Source organism: Coregonus lavaretus, assembly GCF_964263955.1.
Source record: "Coregonus lavaretus genome assembly, chromosome: 24".
Classification (NCBI taxonomy): Eukaryota; Metazoa; Chordata; class Actinopteri; order Salmoniformes; family Salmonidae; genus Coregonus; species Coregonus lavaretus.
This window is the reverse complement of record NC_140011.1, coordinates 46549896-46570431: the sequence shown is the minus strand read 5'-3', so window position 1 is coordinate 46570431 and position 20536 is coordinate 46549896. Positions and strand designations below refer to the sequence as shown.

The following is a 20536-nucleotide window of genomic DNA, read 5'->3' as shown; positions in this document are numbered from 1 at the left end:
ATGCTGTTTAAGCATTTTTAAAGTTGCAGTATTTTTATTTTAAAAAATATTTTATGTCTTAACTATTGTGATTGTTAAACTGGAAAATATTGTCTGAAATAAAATTATCGATTTATTTTTATTAAACTGGTTGTCTGTTTGTAGTGGGGGGTTGTCTGGGACCTTTTCAGAGGAACGAACACATGGCTGGGAGATTTACATTGGTCCATATTATTCAGTGGGGTTAATTTGGTTGGTGACTGAGCTTCAATACTCATAAACCCACAGGTTTGTGGGAACAATTAGCTTCAGAGCGTCTCACGCTGCTCTTGCGCCTATCACTATTTATTCAAATGTGCGCGTCGACCTCTTCACCTTCGTCAGAGCTTTTGGGCATTTATATTTTTCACCTGGTAGTAGACATCGCTCCACCCACATCCGTTCTGTGCATCGAATAGGGTTGGAGTCAGTATTGCCAAATAGAATGCATTTTGTAAATACATTTTTATTTTTTTGATACGCTAAACAAGAACTTAACAATTTTACTGAGTTACAGTTAATATGGAAATCAGTCAATTGAAAAATGAATTAGACCCTAATCTATGGATTTCACATGACTGGGAATACAGATGTTGGTCACACACCTTTTTAAGTCTACCTGGCTGGCATGAAAATGAACCACGGGAAAAGCGTCCTCCATTCGCTATTTAAGTGCATAGATGACATGTATTTCTTTTTTACCCTGCCCCTGTTCTGAGACAGGTGCATGATAATGGTCCATTCTAAATCAAAACTAATTTCACAGCACAAGTCAACATTTTGGACACACTTCAATGATGTCGCTCTTGCTGCTGGTGACTCTCAGATCCACCTCTACGCAGACGACACCATTTTGTATACATCTGGCCCTTCATTGGACACTGTGTTAACAAACCTCCAAATGAGCTTCAACACCATACAACACTCCTTCCGTAGCCTCCAACTGCTCTTAAACACTAGTAAAACTAAATGCATGCTCTTCAATCGAACGCTGCTGGCACCCGCCCACCCGACTAGAATCACTACTCTCGGCGGGTCTGACCTAGAGTATGTGGACAACTACAAATACCTAGGTGTCTGGTTAGACCGTAAACTCTCCTTCCAGACTCACGTTAAGCATCTCAATCCAAAATTAAATCTAGAATCTGCTTCCTATTTCGCAACAAAGCCTCCTTCACACATGCCCTCGTAAAACTGACTATCCTACCGATCCTTGACTTTGGCGATGTCATTTACAAAATAGCCTCCAACACTACTCAGCAAATTGGATGTAGTCTATCACAGTGCCTTCCATTTTGTCACCAAAGCCCCATATACTACCCACCATTGTGACCTGTACGCTCTCGTTGGCTGGCCCTCACTACATATTTGTTGCCAAACCCACTGGCTCCAGGTCATCTATAAATCATAAATCACTGCTAGGCAAATCCCCGCCTTATCTTAGCTCATTGGTCACCATAGCAACACCCACCCGTAGTATGCGCTCTAGCAGGTATATCTCACTGGTCATCCCCAAAGCCAACACCTCCTTTGGCCGCCATTCCTTCCAGTTCTCTGCTGCCAATGACTGGAACGAATTGCAAAAATCTCTGAAGCTGGAGACTCTTATCTCCCTCACTAACTTTAAGCATCAGTTGTCAGAGCATCTTACCGATCACTGCACCTGTACACAGCCCATCTGTAATTAGCCCACCCAACTACCTCATCCCCATATTGTTATTTATTTTGCTCATTTGCACCCCAGTATCTCTATTTGCACATCATCTTCTGCACATCTATCACTCCAGTGTTAATAATAAATTGTAATTATTGTGCACTATGGCCTATTTATTGCCTTACCTCCATAACTTACTACATTTGCACACACTGTATATATATTTTCTATTGTGTTATTGACTGTACGTTTTGTTTACCCCATATGTAACTCTGTTGTTTTTATCGCACTGTTTTGCTTTATCTTGGCCAGGTCGCAGTTGTAAATGAGAACTTGTTCTCAACTGGCTTACCTGGTTAAATAAAGGTCAAATAAAAATAAAATTCTAGGGTTTTTCTTTATTTTGACTATTTTCTACATTGTAGAATAATAGTGAAGACATCAAAACTATGAAATAACACATATGGAATCATGTAGTAACCAAAAAAGTGTTAAACAAATCTAAATATATTTTAGATTCTTCAAAGTAGCCACCCTTTGCCTTGATGACAGCTTTGCACACTCTTGGCATTCTCTCAACCAGCTTCACCTGGAATGATTTTCCAACAGTCTTGAAGGAGTTCCCACATATGCTGAGCACTTGTTGGCTGCTTTTCCTTCACTCTGCAGTCCAACTCATCCCAAACCATTTCAATTGGGTTGAGGTCGGGTGATTGTGGAGGCCAGGTCATCTGATGCAGCACTCCATCACTCTCCTTCTTGGTCAAATAGCCCTTACACAGCCTGGAGGTGTGTTGGGTCATTGTCCTGTTGAAAAACAAATGATAGTCCCACTAAGCCCAAACCAGATGGGATGGCGTATCGCTGCAGAATGCTGTGGTAGCCATGCTGGTTAAGTGGGCCTTGAATTCTAAATAAATCACAGACAGTGTCACCAGCAAAGCACCATCACACCTCCTCCTCCATGCTTCACGGTGGGAACCACACATGTGGAGATCATCCGTTCACCTACTCTTCGTCTCACAAAGACACTGTGGTTGGAACCAAAAATCTCAAATTTGGACTCATCAGACCAGAGGACAGATTTCCACCGGTCTAATGTCCATTGCTCGTGTTTCTTGGCCCAAGCAAGTCTTCTTATTATTGGTGTCCTTTAGTAGTAGTTTCTTTGCAGCAATTTGACCATGAAGGCCTGATTCACGCAGTCTCCTCTGAACAGTTGATGTTGAGATGTGTCTGTTACTTGAACTCTGTGAAGCATTTATTTGGGCTGCAATCTGAGGTGCAGTTAACTCTAATGAACTTATCCTCTTCAGCAGAGGTAACTCTGGGTCTTCCTTTCCTGTGGCGGTCCTCATGAGAGCCAGTTTTCATCACAGCGCTTGATAGTTTTTGCGACTGCACTTGAAGAAACGTTCAAAGTTATTGAAATGTTCCGGATTGACTGACCTTCATGTCTTAAAGTAATGATGGACTGTTGTTTCTCTTTGCTTATTTGAGATGTTCTTGCCATAATATGGACTTGGTCTTTTACCAAATAGGGCTATCTTCTGTATACCACCCCTATCCCTAACAAGGCACACCTGTTAATTGAAATGCATTCCAGGTGACTACCTCATGAAGCTGGTTGACAGAATGCCAAGAGTGTGCAAAGCTATCATCAAGGCAAAAAGTGGCTACTTTGAAGAATCTCAAATATAAAATATATTTTGATTTGTTTAACACTTTTCTGGTTACTACATGATTCCATATGTGTTATTTCATAGTTTTTTTGTCTTCACTATTATTCTACAATGAAAATAAAGAAAAACCCTTGAATGAGTAGGTGTGTCCAAACTTTTGACTGGTACTGTATGTTATTTAGTATATATAAAAACAACATTAAAATAAGAATAGTCTGATGGGTGACAATATTACTTGTGAATGATGTATTATCACTTGTGAATGATCTATTATCACTTGTGAATGATGTATTATCACTTGTGAATGATGTCTGCAGTTTAGGACAAACATGCCATTTAGTATTGGAGTCTACAATTCAATTGATTGGACATGATTTGGAAAGGCACACACGTCTATATAAGGTCCCACAGTTGACAGTGCATGTCAGCAAAAACCAAGCTATGAGGTCGAAGGAATTGTCTGTAGAGCTCCGAGACAGGATTGTGTCGGCACAGATCTGGAGTAGGGTACCAAAAAATGTCTGCAGCATTGAAGGTCCCCAAGAACACAGTGGCCTCCATCATTCTTAAATAGAAGAAGTTTGGGACCACCAAGACTCTTCCTAGAGCTGGCCACCCGGCCAAACTGAGCAATCGGCGGGGAAGGGCCTTGGTCAGAGAGGTGACCAAGAACCCGATGGTCACTCTGACAGAGCTCCAGAGTTCCTCTGTGGAGATGGGAGAAACTTCCAGAAGGACAACCATCTCTGCAGCACTCCACCAATCAGGCCTTTATGGTAGAGTGGACAGACGGAAGCCACTCCTCATTAAAAGGCACATGACAGCCCACTTGGAGTTTGCCAAAAGGCACCTAAAGGACTCTCAGACCATGAGAAAGAAGATTCTCTGGTCTGATGAAAATAAGATTGAACTCTTTGGCCTGAATGCCAAGCATCACGTCTGGAGGAAACCTGGCACCATCCCTACGGTGAAGCATGGTGGTGGCAGCATCATGCTGTGGGGATGTTTTTCAGCGGCAGGGAGACTAGTAAAGATCGAGGGAAAGATGAACGGAGCAAAGTACAGAGAGATCCTTGATGAAAACCTGCTCCAGAGCGCTCAAGACCTCAGACTGGGGTGAAGGTTCACCTTCCAACAGGACAACGACCCTAAGCACACAGCCAAGACAACGCAGGTGTGGCTTCGGGACAAGTCTTTGAATGTCCTTGAGTGGCCCAGCCAGAGCCAGCCCGATCGAACATCTCTGGAGAGACCTGAAAATAGCTGTGCAGTGACGTTCCCCATCCAACCTGACAGAGCTTGAGAGGATCTGCAGAGAAGAATGGGAGAAACTCCCCAAATACAGGTGTGCCAAGCTTGTAGCGTCATACCCAAGAAGACCCGAGGCTGTAATTGCTGCCAAAGGTGCTTCAAAAAAGTACTGAGTAAAGGGTCTGAATACTTATGTATTCCCCAGTGTTGGGGAAGCTACTCTGAAAAGAGTTTACCAAGCTACCAATTACTTCACTCTGGAAGAAGTTAAGCTACACTAAAGTAGTCCACTACATCCAAACAACTATCATATCTAAAATCTGAAATATCATAGAATACAAATTGCAATAACATATCACTCTGTAGTCAGATGTTAACAGAATGAGCAAGTTATCCTTAGATAAACACATGGACAGGCAGCTGGGTACAGGGGAGGCTGGTCTCTCCTGATGGGACCTGTTAGATAAACACATGGACAGGCAGCTGGGTACAGGGGAGGCTGGTCTCTCCTGATGGGACCTGTTAGATAAACACATGGACAGGCAGCTGGGTACAGGGGAGGCTGGTCTCTCCTGATGGGACCTGTTAGATAAACACATGGACAGGCAGCTGGGTACAGGGGAGGCTGGTCTCTCCTGATGGGACCTGTTAGATAAACACATGGACAGGCAGCTGGGTACAGGGGAGGCTGGTCTCTCCTGATGGGACCTGTTAGATAAACACATGGACAGACAGCTGGGTACAGGGGAGGCTGGTCTCTCCTGATGGGACCTGTTAGATAAACACATGGACAGGCAGCTGGGTACAGGGGAGGCTGGTCTCTCCTGATGGGACCTGTTAGATAAACACATGGACAGGCAGCTGGGTACAGGGGAGGCTGGTCTCTCCTGATGGGACCTGTTAGATAAACACATGGACAGACAGCTGGGTACAGGGGAGGCTGGTCTCTCCTGATGGGACCTGTTAGATAAACACATGGACAGGCAGCTGGGTACAGGGGAGGCTGGTCTCTCCTGATGGAGCCTGACAAACACAGGAAGTGTAACTTCTGTCTAATTCGTTTATTTACAATTTGTGGCATTACGTAGTATCAATAGCAATGAAGAGCTGAATAACTTGATTCAATGTACAATGGTAAACAATCATTGGCAAACACAGTACTAATGTAAAACCTATTTTCTTTAAACATGTCACACTGCTGGAGGCATCACCATGGGAAGTAAAGGGGCTAAGTGTGCTGCAGCTGAAAAATCACAATAAAATAAATATATTAATTAATGGAAGAAAAATATTGCACCGGGCCTTTACTACACCCCTCACCCCCCCTCCGCTCTCTCCCCAGAGAGACTCATTTTAGAGGCAGTGGTCCCCTCCTCTCTCCCCAGAGAGACTCATTTTAAAGGCAGTGGTCCGGTCCTCTCTCTCTCCAGAGAGACTCATTTTAAAGGCAGTGGTCCCCTTCTCTCTCTCATGTTAGTAGCCTGCACAGAGAAAACATGCATAATGATTCAAATAAGTGAAAATTCAGTGTTTTTCAGATTTTTTTCCAAAAACTTAAAGTGACTGAGGGGGCTGGGCTGCCAGTGTGCTCACAAGATTTGGTTCTGAGTTGCTGAGATTAAAAATTCAGCCAAATGTAATCTCTAAAATCCTTCCTCCCCTCCCCTAGCCTGGGTACCAGTCTGTTTTCCTTCCTCCCCTCCCCTAGCCTGGGTACAAGTCTGTTCTCCTTCCTCCCCTCCCCTAGCCTGGGTACCAGTCTGTTGGTGCACTCCTTCCTCCCCTCCCCTAGCCTGGGTACCAGTCTGTTCTCCTTCCTCCCCTCCCCTAGCCTGGGTACCAGTCTGTTCTCCTTCCTCCCCTCCCCTAGCCTGGGTACCAGTCTGTTGGTGCACTCCTTCCTCCCCTCCCCTAGCCTGGGTACCAGTCTGTTCTCCTTCCTCCCCTCCCCTAGCCTGGGTACCAGTCTGTTCTCCTTCCTCCCCTCCCCTAGCCTGGGTACAAGTCTGTTCTCCTTCCTCCCCTCCCCTAGCCTGGGTACCAGTCTGTTCTCCTTCCTCCCCTCCCCTAGCCTGGGTACCAGTCTGTTCTCCTTCCTCCCCTCCCCTAGCCTGGGTACAAGTCTGTTCTCCTTCCTCCCCTCCCCTAGCCTGGGTACAAGTCTGTTCTCCTTCCTCCCCTCCCCTAGCCTGGGTACCAGTCTGTTCTCCTTCCTCCCCTCCCCTAGCCTGGGTACCAGTCTGTTGGTGCACTCCTTCCTCCCCTCCCCTAGCCTGGGTACCAGTCTGTTCTCCTTCCTCCCCTCCCCTAGCCTGGGTACCAGTCTGTTCTCCTTCCTCCCCTCCCCTAGCCTGGGTACCAGTCTGTTGGTGCACTCCTTCCTCCCCTCCCCTAGCCTGGGTACCAGTCTGTTCTCCTTCCTCCCCTCCCCTAGCCTGGGTACCAGTCTGTTCTCCTTCCTCCCCTCCCCTAGCCTGGGTACCAGTCTGTTTGTGCACTCCTTCCTCCCCTCCCCTAGCCTGGGTACCAGTCTGTTTTCCTTCCTCCCCTCCCCTAGCCTGGGTATCAGTCTGTTTGTGTTATCATTCCACTCCTTGCCATTCCTTGTAATGTGTTATGATTGGCATATGACACAGAGTACAAATAGTGGAATGTTAGAGCATAAAATAGTACTGGATTTTATGCATCCAGGCTAACTCAATAATTGCTCAGTATTCAAAGTATTTTAAAGGAAAAAAAACAAAGAAAAAAATACAATTTGAACCCAGATAGCATTGTTTCATGATGAAACATATTTTCATGACATTGTTGTTCTCTGGTTGAACCAGGTTTGTCCAGATAGCATGGTTGATACCACCCTGGCATCCTCACATGACTTAGTTTATTTATAATGATAACAACAGACTGGACACACACTGCTTCTCTCTCACCTGTGCCACCTTTCTGTTATCGTCAGACAGAGAGGAGTCTGTGTGCTGTGTTTGTTTGGGCAGTGTGAGCTCACAGCACAGGCATCTGATGGGAGGAAACCAATTTAAATAATTCAATACTTATAACACTGATGACAATAATATTTGTTAGGCAGGCCTATTCCTTCATTTACTTTCCTAGGTTCTTACTTGCTTTTCCTGTGTATTATCTTTGTAAATTAGGCTTATCTGATTTCTTTATGATGAACACTTGACTGTAGAGATAAAATAGGCTATTTATTACAGATCGACTTTCATAAAGTTAAATCATATCTGATAGTATTTCTGGGACCGACCTTTGATGTGAGAGAAAGAGATAAATAGTATACATTTATGAAGTCTACTCTTCATTGACAAAACAAAATAGAAAACGCGGCATTTCGTGACGTTCATTGCACTGTTTGTCCCTCGGTGCTCTCGGTTCCGAACCGCAGGTGGATTGTTTTCAAAATGGCCGCGTCCACGAACGACAGTAAAGCAGCGTCTCTCTCCAAAGCCGAGTATCTGAAACGTTATTTATCTGCAGATGGAGACGCCAATAAGTCAAGGGAGAAGAAGGCTAAAAAGAGATGCATTAAAGCTACAGGAAAGGGGTGAGTAGGGGTGAAAACACCGGGGGAATATGGAGTTAAACAGTCAGGCAGATAGCTAACGTTAGCCTGCTAGCCCTACCACACTGTGATAACGTTAGCTGGCTAGCTAGTTAGCATAACAAACTGTTAACTGGTCGTTGTTTCGCTGTAGTTTCTGACCTCTCTGTTGGCGAACTCCAGTAGCTAGTTAACTAGCTGGCTAGCATATACGTGTTAACTTGTTATTTGGCAGTAGTTTCTAACCCCTCTGTTACTCGCTCTGAGCAGGATGAAGATAGTAGATGACGACGTGGATTGGAAACAGCTGACCGGCGAGGAGAAGGAGAACGAAGAGGAGGAAGAGGAGGAGGCGCCAGTGGTAAATAATGCTACAACACGCTAACTGGCTAAGTAGCTACATAACTAGCTGACTTTACCGTCACTTTCAGTTGGGGTGACCTTTACCAAAAACATCACTTTAGAGTGGCTAGCTAGTGCTCTGATCTACTCACCTGTCTCGCTCGCTCTGTATTGTGTGGCTGTGTGTGTCAGGTTGCTGAGGTGATAGACGAGCGTCCAGATGAGATCAAACGCCTGGAAGCCTTCAGGACCAGCAACAAATGGAGAGTGATGGGAGGTGAGACAGACAGCAGCGGAAGGGTGTGTGCGTTCAGGTGTTGTCAGCTGCATGGTGTGTGTGCTAATATTGATTCTCTGCTCAGCTGATGAAGAAGTCCCAGAGGAGGAGGAACAGAGAGTTCGACACGATTCACCAGAGCCCCTGTCGTTCAAAAAGACGCAACGTGATTCGCCAGAGCCCCTGTCACTCAGAAAGCAGCGTCATGATTCGCCGGACGTCTCTCCGCCAAGGAGGATTGGTCAGGAATCCCCCGATGCGTCTCTTCGAAGACTGAAGCCTAGCGTTCCTCCCTCCTCCTCATCCCAACCCCCCCACAGGACACACAGCAGTGGTGAGACCTGACCCCTAACCTCTGACCCTGAAATCGGTGTTCTTATTGGACAAGTTCAGAGGTGTATTTTATTTTATTTGACCTTTATTTAACCAGGTAAGCCAGTTGAGAACAAGTTCTCATTTACAACTGCGACCTGGCCAAGATAAAGCAAAGCAGTGCGATAAAAACAACAACACAGAGTTACATATGGGGTAAACAAAACATAAAGTCAAAAATACAACAGAAAATATATATATACAGTGTGTGCAAATGTAGCAAGTTATGGAGGTAAGGCAATAAATATGCTATAGTGCAAAATAATTACAATTTAGTATTAACACTGGAGTGATAGATGTGCAGAAGATGATGTGCAAATAGAGCTACTGGGGTGCAAAAGAGAAAAATAAATAACAATATGGGGATGAGGTAGTTGGGCGGGCTAATTTCAGATGGGCTGTGTACAGGTGCAGTGATCGGTAAGGTGCTCTGACAACTGATGCTTAAAGTTAGTGAGGGAGATAAGAGTCTCCAGCTTCAGAGATTTTTGCAGTTCGTTCACTTGGAACCAAACTGAAGCGAAACGAAACTGGGAGGGACCTACCTGAATTTGTCCAATAGAAACACATTTTAGCTGAAATTTTTTTTCTCCGTTTGGAGTAAACGGTTTCTGTTGCAAAAAGTTTTGCTACAGTGTGCGACTATTGAATACAGTCCAGGTTTCCATCCATTCCCCAAAAAAACTCTATAACCCTGGGGTGTATTCATTTAGTAGCAAACAGTTTTGCAACGGAAACCGTTTACTCCAAATGGAAATTGTTTTCTGATGAAACAAGTTCCTATTGGACAAATTCTGGTGGGTCCCTCCCCGTTTCATTCTGTTTGGTTCTTTTGGTTCCTAATCAATACATCCCTACTATACAGGGTGGGCTGTAGTTATTTGATGAAGCTCCTGGTGTTGTTAAGTTCTGAAGTAATTTTTTTCAATTTTTTTTTCAGATTCGTCTCCGTCCAGGAAAAAAGCCAAGTCTTCGTCGTCTGCTCGTATTGGCCAGCGCTCTCCAGGGTCTGACCAATCCCCACCCAGGAGGCGGGCTCAGAACGGGCCCGGCTCAGACTCAGATCAATCACCTCCAAGAAAAAGGCCACAAATGGGAGGGGCCTCTGATTCTGACCAATCACCACCCAGGAGAAGGCGACGGGGAGGGCAGAACTCTGATTCTGACCAATCGCCGCCCAGGAGGCAACCCCAAGGTGGGAGGGGCTCAGACGCTGACCTCTCCCCCCCCCGCAGGCCTGACCAATCACAGGTGAGCATGGGGAGCTGAAGGGGCGGGGCACAGAGATTCAAGAATTGGGCTGCGTTCAGTTGACAAACGTTGTGGAATGTTGCAGATAGAAATGTCATGAATAGAGCCAACGTGAAAGCCTTATTCTACATGTCAGAGAGGCATGTTTGTTCTACATAGCATATTTATTTCTGAACGTTCCGAAACATTGAATCCTGCTGAACACGCCCCTGTAGCTAGGTAGAGAAGGTTAGTGGAAGCTTGACCTCTAACCTCTCTGTGTGTGTTAGTCTCGGAGCATGCTGACCGGGGCCGCAGCAGGACTGGTATCAGTGGAGGTTCTAAGAAGAGAACAGCAGGAGAACCGACGCAGAGACAAGATCAACGAGCCGCTAGAAGGTGCAACACACCCCCCCTCCTCCTTTCCTTTAGTAATGCCCCCTCCATGTCCTTTCCTTTAGTAATGCCCCCTCCATGTCCTTTCCTTTAGTAATGCCCCCTCCATGTCCTTTCCTTTAGGAATGCTCCCTCTATGCTACTAGAATGAAGGGCTGTTAGGCACAACCCAACACCATGTACCACAAACCCCTTGAGGTGCATTATTGCTGTTATAAACTAGTTACCAACGTAATTAGGACAGTAAACAAGTCATTTTGCTTCATATTGTGGTATATTGTCTGATATACCACAGACTTCAGCCAATCAGCATTCAGGGTTCTAACTATCCAGTTTATAATACTGTATATAGTAGTGATGGGGGAAAAATCCATACAGTTACATATCGTGATATTATTTTTGGACGACATTATATCAATGTTTGACTCCCAAGTATCGAAATGTATACACACACTCACTAGGTATTGTTAGCTAGCGCTAGTCTGATGTACCTGCTCCACTCACTAGGTAGTGTTAGCTAGCGCTAGTCTGATGTACCTGCACCACTCACTAGATAGTGTTAGCTAGCGCTAGTCTGATGTACCTGCACCACTCACTAGGTAGTGTTAGCTAGCGCTAGTCTGATGTACCTGCTCCACTCACTAGGTAATGTTAGCTAGCGCTAGTCTGATGTACCTGCTCCACTCACTAGGTAATGTTAGCTAGCGCTAGTCTGATGTACCTGCTCCACTCACTAGGTAGTGTTAGCTAGCGCTAGTCTGATGTACCTGCTCCACTCACTAGGTAGTGTTAGCTAGCGCTAGTCTGATGTACCTGCTCCACTCACTAGGTAGTGTTAGCTAGCGCTAGTCTGATGTACCTGCTCCACTCACTAGGTAGTGTTAGCTAGCGCTAGTCTGATGTACCTGCTCCACTCACTAGGTAATGTTAGCTAGCGCTAGTCTGATGTACCTGCACCACTCACTAGGTAGTGTTAGCTAGCGCTAGTCTGATGTACCTGCTCCACTCACTAGGTAATGTTAGCTAGCGCTAGTCTGATGTACCTGCACCACTCACTAGGTAGTGTTAGCTAGCGCTAGTCTGATGTACCTGCTCCACTCACTAGGTAGTGTTAGCTAGCGCTAGTCTGATGTACCTGCTCCACTCACTAGGTAATGTTAGCTAGCGCTAGTCTGATGTACCTGCACCACTCACTAGGTAGTGTTAGCTAGCGCTAGTCTGATGTACCTGCACCACTCACTAGGTAATGTTAGCTAGCGCTAGTCTGATGTACCTGCTCCACTCACTAGGTAGTGTTAGCTAGCGCTAGTCTGATGTACCTGCACCACTCACTAGGTAGTGTTAGCTAGCGCTAGTCTGATGTACCTGCTCCACTCACTAGGTAGTGTTAGCTAGCGCTAGTCTGATGTACCTGCTCCACTCACTAGGTAGTGTTAGCTAGCGCTAGTCTGATGTACCTGCTCCACTCACTAGGTAGTGTTAGCTAGCGCTAGTCTGATGTACCTGCTCCACTCACTAGGTATTGTTAGCTAGCGCTAGTCTGATGTACCTGCTCCACTCACTAGGTAATGTTAGCTAGCGCTAGTCTGATGTACCTGCACCACTCACTAGGTAATGTTAGCTAGCGCTAGTCTGATGTACCTGCTCCACTCACTAGGTAGTGTTAGCTAGCGCTAGTCTGATGTACCTGCACCACTCACTAGGTAATGTTAGCTAGCGCTAGTCTGATGTACCTGCTCCACTCACTAGATGTAATACTAAATGGTATATCTGGTCTGTCTCTCTCCTCCAGATGCGTCTCGTAATGCGGAGACGGTGTTCAGAGATAAGAGTGGGAAACGGAGAGATATCGAGACCGAGCGAGAGGAGCAGAGGAGGAAGGCAGGAGAGAAAGCAGAGAAAGACCTGAAATATGCTCAGTGGGGGAAAGGGTGAGAGACACTGGATGGCATTTCTCTCTGTGTGTATGTGTATAGTATGAGTGTATATATAGATAGATAGATACAGTGGGGGAAAGGGTGAGAGACACTGTGGATGGCATGTCTCTCTGTGTGTGTGTGTATAGTATGAGTGTATATATAGATAGATAGATACAGTGGGGGAAAGGGTGAGAGACACTGTGGATATATATACAGTGGGGGGGAAAAGTATTTAGTCAGCCACCAATTGTGTAAGTTCTCCCACTTAAAAATATGAGAGAGGCCTGTCATTTTCATCATAGGTACACGTCAACTATGACAGACAAAATGAGGGGAAAAAATCCAGAAAATCACATTGTAGGACTTTTAATGAATTTATTTGCAAATTATGGTGGAAAATAAGTATTTGGTCAATAACAAAAGTTTCTCAATACTTTGTTATATACCCTTTGTTGGCAATGACACAGGTCAAACTTTTTCTGTAAGTCTTCACAAGGTTTTCACACACTGTTGCTGGTATTTTGGCCCATTCCTCCATGCAGATCTCCTCTAGAGCAGTGATGTTTTGGGGCTGTCGCTGGGCAACACGGACTTTCAACTCCCTCCAAAGATTTTCTATTGGGTTGAGATCTGGAGACTGGCTAGGCCACTCCAGGACCTTGAAATGCTTCTTACGAAGCCACTCCTTCGTTGCCCGGGCGGTGTGTTTGGGATCATTGTCATGCTGAAAGACCCAGCCACGTTTCATCTTCAATGCCCTTGCTGATGGAAGGAAGTTTTCACTCAAAATCTCACGATACATGGCCCCATTCATTCTTTCCTTTACACAGATCAGTCGTCCTGGTCCCTTTGCAGAAAAACAGCCCCAAAGCATGATGTTTCCACCCCCATGCTTCACAGTAGGTATGGTGTTCTTTGGATGCAACTCAGCATTCTTTGTCCTCCAAACACGACGAGTTGAGTTTTTACCAAAAAGTTCTATTTTGGTTTCATCTGACCATATGACATTCTCCCAATCCTCTTCTGGATCATCCAAATGCACTCTAGCAAACTTCAGACGGGCCTGGACATGTACTGGCTTAAGCAGGGGGACACGTCTTGCACTGCAGGATTTGAGTCCATGGCGGCGTAGTGTGTTACTGATGGTAGGCTTTGTTACTTTGGTCCCAGCTCTCTGCAGGTCATTCACTAGGTCCCCCCGTGTGGTTCTGGGATTTCTGCTCACCGTTCTTGTGATCATTTTGACCCCACTGGGTGAGATCTTGCGTGGAGCCCCAGATCGAGGGAGATTATCAGTGGTCTTGTATGTCTTCCATTTCCTAATAATTGCTCCCACAGTTGATTTCTTCAAACCAAGCTGCTTATCTATTGAAGATTCAGTCTTCCCAGCCTGGTGCAGGTCTACAATTTTGTTTCTGGTGTCCTTTGACAGCTCTTTGGTCTTGGCCATAGTGGAGTTTGGAGTGTGACTGTTTGAGGTTGTGGACAGGTGTCTTTTATACTGATAACGAGTTCAAACAGGTGCCATTAATACAGATAACGAGTGGAGGACAGAGGAGCCTATTAAAGAATAAGTTACAGGTCTGTGAGAGCCAGAAATCTTGCTTGTTTGTAGGTGACCAAATACTTATTTTCCACCATAATTTGCAAATAAATTCATTAAAAATCCTACAATGTGATTTTCTGGGGGGAAAAATCTCAATTTGTCTGTCATAGTTGACGTGTACCTATGATGAAAATTACAGGCCTCTCTTATCTTTTTAAGTGGGAGAACTTGCACAATTGGTGGCTGACTAAATACTTTTCCCCCACTGTAGATAGATATGTAAACTCAGCAAAAAAAGAAACATCCTCTCACTGTCAACTGCATTTATTTTCAGCAAACTGAACATGTGTAAATATTTGTATGAACATAAGATTCAACAACTGAGACATTAACTGAACAAGTTCCACAGACATGTGACTAACAGAAATTGAATAATGTGTCCCTGAACAAAGGGGGGGTCAAAATCAAAAGTAACAGTCAGTATCTGGTGTGGCCACCAGCTGCATTAAGTACTGCAGTGCATCTCCTCCTCATGGACTGCACCAGATTTGCCAGTTCTTGCTGTGAGATGTTACTCCACACTTCCACCAAGGCACCTGCAAGTTCCTGGACATTTCTGGGGGGAATGGCCATAGCCCTCACCCTCCGATCCAACGGGTCCCAGACGTGCTCAATGGAGATCCGGGCGGGTCCCAGACGTGTCCCAGACGTGCTCAATTGAGATCCGGGCTCTTCGCTGGCCATGGCAGAACACTGACATTCCTGTCTTGCAGGAAATCACGCACAGAACGAGCTGTATGGCTGGTGGCATTGTCATGCTGGAGGGTCATGTCAGGATGAGCCTGCAGGAAGGGTACCACATGAGGGAGGAGGATGTCTTCCCTGTATCGCACAGCGTTGAGATTGCCTGCAATGACAACAAGCTCAGTCCGATGATGCTGTGACACACCACCACAGACCATGATGGACCCTCCACCTCCAAATCGATCCCGCTCCAGATGCAGTTGTTGTTGCCATCCTGTACCTGTCCCGCAGGTGTGATGTTCAGATGTACCGATCCTGTGCAGGTGTAGTTACACGTGGTCTGCCACTGCGAGGACGATCAGCTGTCCGTCCTGTCTCCCTGTAGCGCTGTCTTGGGCGTCTCACAGTATGGACATTGCAATTTATCAATTTACTTGTTCTCCCCACAGTATATACATGGATGTTTGTGTGTGTATACATACAATGCTTTTGGAAAGTATTCAGACCCCTTGACCTTTTCCACATTTTGTTAGGTTACAGCCTTATTCTAAAAATAATTAAGTCGTTTTTTTTTTTTATAGCCCATAATAACAAAGCAAAAACTGGTTTTTAGAAATGTTAGCTAATTTATATAAATAAAAAAATAAGGAAATATCACATTTACATAAGTATTCAGACCCTTTACTCAGTACTTTGTTGAACCACCTTTGGCAGCGATTACAGCCTCGAGTCTTCTTGGGTATGACGCTACAAGCTTGGCACACCTGCATTTGGGGAGTTTCTCCCATTCTTCTCTGCAGATCCTCTCAAGCTCTGTCAGGTTGGATGGGGACCATTCTTGACCATTCTTGATGCACACGGTAAACTGTTGAGCGTGGGAAAAACCCAGCAGCGTTGCAGTTCTTGACACAAATCGGTGCGCTTTGGCACCTACTACCATACCCCGTTCAAAGGCACTTTAAATCTTTAGTCTTGCCCATTCACCCTCTGAATGGCACACATACACAATCCATGTCTCAATTGTCTCAAGGCTTAAAAGTCCTTCTTTAACCGGTCTCCTCCCCTTCCATCTACACTGATTTGAAGTGGATTTAACCAAGTGACATCAATAAGGGATCATAGCCTTCCAGCTGGTCAGTCAGTCTGTCATGGTGGTGTTTGTGTTCGTGTTTGTGTTTGTAGTGTGGCCCAGGGCCAGCTGGTCAGTCAGTCTATCATGATCGTGTTTGTGTGTGTAGTGTGGCCCAGGGCCAGATGCAGCAGCAGAACGTTGAGGATGCGTTGAGGGAATCCCAGAAGCCCCTAGCGCGTTCCTGTGATGACCAGGACCTAGACAGGATGTTGAGAGAGAAGGAGAGAGAGGGAGACCCCATGTTGGCCATGATGAGACGCAAAAAGGACCGAGACAACAAACTACGAGGAGTCAAAGGTCTGTCTCTGTCTTTTGGGGGGGGGGGGGATATTGTTGGTCACATCGGGATTTCAACGTTCAGCAAAGTTCACAGATTTATTTATTTTGGGGACAGATTTTTTCAGACAAAAGCAATTTGTAGACCAGAAGAACTGCAGTTATTTGAAAATGTAAACAGTAGATCCGTTATGTTTTCTAAACAAATGCTAAGGTTGTACTTGTGATGTACCACATGTTCCAACCCTCCAATCACAATGAATCTCTCTTAACACTTCCTGTTGTTGTTTACAGAGAAGCCTCGCTACAAAGGCCCGGCTCCGCCCCCAAACCGCTTCAACATTCCACCAGGCTACCGTTGGGACGGAGTGGACAGGTACATCTCGCTGTGTGTAGAGCACCACATTGATATATCATTATCATTATAATTAACATCATCATTATAATATATAATTAGCTTTATCATTATAATATAGAATTAGAATTAGCATAATATATCATTAGAATCAACATTATCATTATAATATATAATTAGAGTGAACATTATCATTATAATATACAATTAGAATGCACATTATAATATATAATGACTATAATTTGTAGTTGTTTTGCTTGTATCGTGTTTCAGGTCTAATGGTTTTGAACAGAAACGCTACACCAGGATGTCTGATAAGAAGGCTGTGCAGGAGATGGCCTACAAGTGGAGCGTGGAAGATATGTAGAGATGAGGAGAGAGAGAGATGGCTGGCTGACTGGCTGGCTGGCTGACTGACTGGCTGGCTGGGTGACTGGCTGGGTGGGTGACTGACTGACTGGGTGGCTGACTGACTGGCTGGCTGGGTGACTGGCTGGCTGACTGGGTGGCTGGCTGACTGGCTGGCTGGCTGGCTGGGTGGCTGGCTGGGTGACTGACTGACTGGGTGGCTGACTGACTGGCTGGCTGGGTGACTGGCTGGCTGACTGGCTGGGTGGCTGGCTGGCTGACTGACTGGCTGTTAAGAGAACATCTACAACATAAGACTGCTTCAACCAACAGGCTCTACTGTACTCTACACACACTGTACATTTACATTTTAGTCATTTACCAGAAGCTCTTATCCAGAGCGACTTACAGTTAGTGAGTGCATACATTTTCATACTGGCCCCCCATGGGAAACGAACCCACAACCCTGGCGTTGCAAGCGCCATGCTCTACCCACTGAGCTACAGGGGACTGTCCTGTCCTGTATAAAGGAAGTCAACGATGTGTCCTGTTTTCTCTGCTTTATTAAACACTGGGTTTTGTAACTCTGGTTCCTCATTATATAACTGAATGTTAATAGCAGACTGTGAGATGACAGCCAGCGGCACCGCAGAACTCTGGTTCCTCATTATATAACTGAATGTTAAAAGCAGACTGTGAGATGACAGCCAGCGGCACCGCAGATAAAGGCCCTTACACAGTCACACAGAGTACAGTTGAAGCCGGAAGTTTACATACACCTTAGCCAAATACATTTAAACTCAGTTTTTCACAATTCCTGACATTTCATCCTAGTAAAAATTCCCTGTCTTAGGTCAGTTAGGATCACCACTTTATTTTAAGAATGTGAAATGTCAGAATAATAGTAGAGAGAATGATTTATTTCAGCTTTTATTTATTTAATCACATTCCCAGTGGGTCAGAAGTTTACATACACTCAATTAGTATTTGGTAGCATTGCCTTTAAATTGTTTAACTTGGGTCAAACGTTTCGGGTAGCCTTCCACAAGCTTCCCACAATAAGTTGGGTGAATTTTGGCCCATTCCTCCTGACAGAGCTGATGTAACTGAGTCAGGTTTGTAGGCCTCCTTGCTCGCACACGCTTTTTCAGTTCTGCCCACACATTTTCTATAGGATTGAGGTCAGGGCTTTGTGATGGCCACTCCAATACCTTGACTTTGTTGTCCTTAAGCCATTTTGCTACAACTTTGGAAGTATGCAAACGAAAGACCCATTTGCGACCAAGCTTTAACTTCCTGACTGATGTCTTGAGATGTTGCTTCAATATATCCACATAATTTTCCTTCCTCATGATGCCATCTATTTTGAGAAGTGCACCAGTCCCTCCTGCAGCAAAGCACCCCCACAGCATGATTTACATTTATCTTAACTTATACAGAGCGACTTACAGTTAGTGAGGGCATACATTTTTCATACTGGCCCCCTGGGAAACGAACCCACAACCCTGGCGTTGCAAGTGCGCTACAGGGGGGCATGATGCTGCCACCCCCGTGCTTCACGGTTGGGATGGTGTTCTTCGGCTTGCAAGCCACCCCCTTTTTCCTCCAAACATAACGATGGTCATTATGGCTAAACAGTTCTATTTTTGTTTCATCAGACCAGAAGACATTTCTCCAAAAATTACTGCAAACCATAGTCTGGCTTTTTTATGGCGGTTTTGGAGCAGTGGCTTCTTCCTTGCTGAGCGGCCTTTCAAGTTATGTCGATATAGGACTCGTTTTACTGTGGATATAGATACTTTTGGACCTGTTTCCTCCAGCATCTTCACAAGGTCCTTTGCTGTTGTTCTGGGATTGATTTGCACTTTTCGCACCAAAGTACGTTCATCTCTAGGAGACAGAACGCGTCTCCTTCCTGAGCGGTATGAGAGCTGCGTGGTCCCATGGTGTTTATACTTGCGTACTATTGTTTGTACAGATGAACGTGGTACCTTCAGGCGTTTGGAAATTGCTCCTAAGGCTCAACCAGACTTGTGGAGGTCTACAATTTTTTTCCTGAAGTCTTGGCTGATTTCTTTTGATTTTCCCATGATGTCAAGTAAAGAGGCACTGAGTTTGAAGGTAGGCCTTGAAATACATCCACAGGTACTCCTCCAATTGACTCAAATTATGTCAATTAGCCTATCAGAAGCTTTCAAAGCCATGATATCATTTTCTGGAATTTTCCATGCTGTTTAAAGGCACAGTCAACTTAGTGTATGTAAACTTCTGACCCACTGGAATTGTGATACAGTGAATTATAAGTGAAAGAATCTGTCTGTAAACAATTGTTGGAAAAATTACTTGTGTCATGCACAAAGTAGATGTCCTAACCGACTTGCCCAAACTATAGTTTTTGGAGTGGTTGAAAAACAAGTTTTTAATGACTCCAACCTAAGTGTATGTAAACTTCCGACTTCAACTGTACCTGGGCATCTCAACCAGCTGCTACAGCATGGTACCAAAACAGATCAATTCTTTATTTAGGGCCAAATCTGAGCTAATTCAAAGATTGTGATTAATCATGATTAACTAATGCCTTTAAACTCTTTAAATATTGTAATTGATTGACAGCCCTATTAACTACTCAATATTATTTGAAGATCGGTCAGAATTTAGCCACGATACATCACGGTATTGATGCTCTGTAGCATTACCAATGTGTGTCAGTTGTCACCAGATGGTTCTGTTGGGTTCTGTTTGTGTGTCAGTTGTCACCACAGGGTTCTGTTGGTGTCACCACTGGGTTCTGTTTGTGGTCTGGTGTTCAGTATGACAGCTTTTCATCTAAGGCCCTGTCTAGACTTGACAGTTCATACAGCTTTAGTATTCTGATCATGCAAATTCTGAACACATCATGCATCTACACCTACATTTAAATGTGTTTACCGTGCTGAATCCCCTTTTCCAGCGATATATTAAAATGCCAGTATGCATTAATGGTGGAATAGGCTAAATATGATTACGCAACAACAACCTGATGACAGCAGCTTACTACTGTAGCTAACTAACCAGCTAACCTCTGTAGCTAACCAGAAAGCTACACTATATATACAGCAGTATGTGGACACCCCTTCATATTAGTGGATTCTAATAGAGATGCACTATATATACAGCAGTATGTGGACACCCCTTCATATTAGTGGATTCTAATAGAGATACACTATATATACAGAAGTATGTGGACACCCCTTCATATTAGTGGATTCAACACTCACTACCGAGTTCCAAACTGCCTCTGGAAGCAATGTCAGCACAAGAACTGTTCGTCGGGAGCTTCATGAAATGGGTTTCCATGGCCAAGCAGCCGCACACAAGCCTAAGATCACCATGAGCAATGCCAAGCGTCGGCTGGAGTGGTGTAAAGCTCACCGCCATTGCACTCTGGAGCAGTGG

General features: G+C 44.9%; 1 protein-coding gene across 1 annotated transcript; it reads left to right on the top strand.

Moving 5' to 3' along the window:
* Positions 1-8021: 8021 nt before the first annotated feature.
* LOC311099531 (uncharacterized protein) lies at positions 8022-17683 on the top strand. The gene is made up of 10 exons (XM_084140232.1): positions 8022-8167; positions 8435-8525; positions 8699-8783; positions 8869-9117; positions 10096-10406; positions 10676-10784; positions 12574-12712; positions 16229-16419; positions 16693-16774; positions 17027-17683. Exons 1-10 carry the CDS (start codon positions 8025-8027, stop codon positions 17118-17120), a joined length of 1494 nt encoding a protein of 497 aa, XP_083996358.1. The 5' UTR covers positions 8022-8024; the 3' UTR covers positions 17121-17683.
* Positions 17684-20536: the final 2853 nt, after the last annotated feature.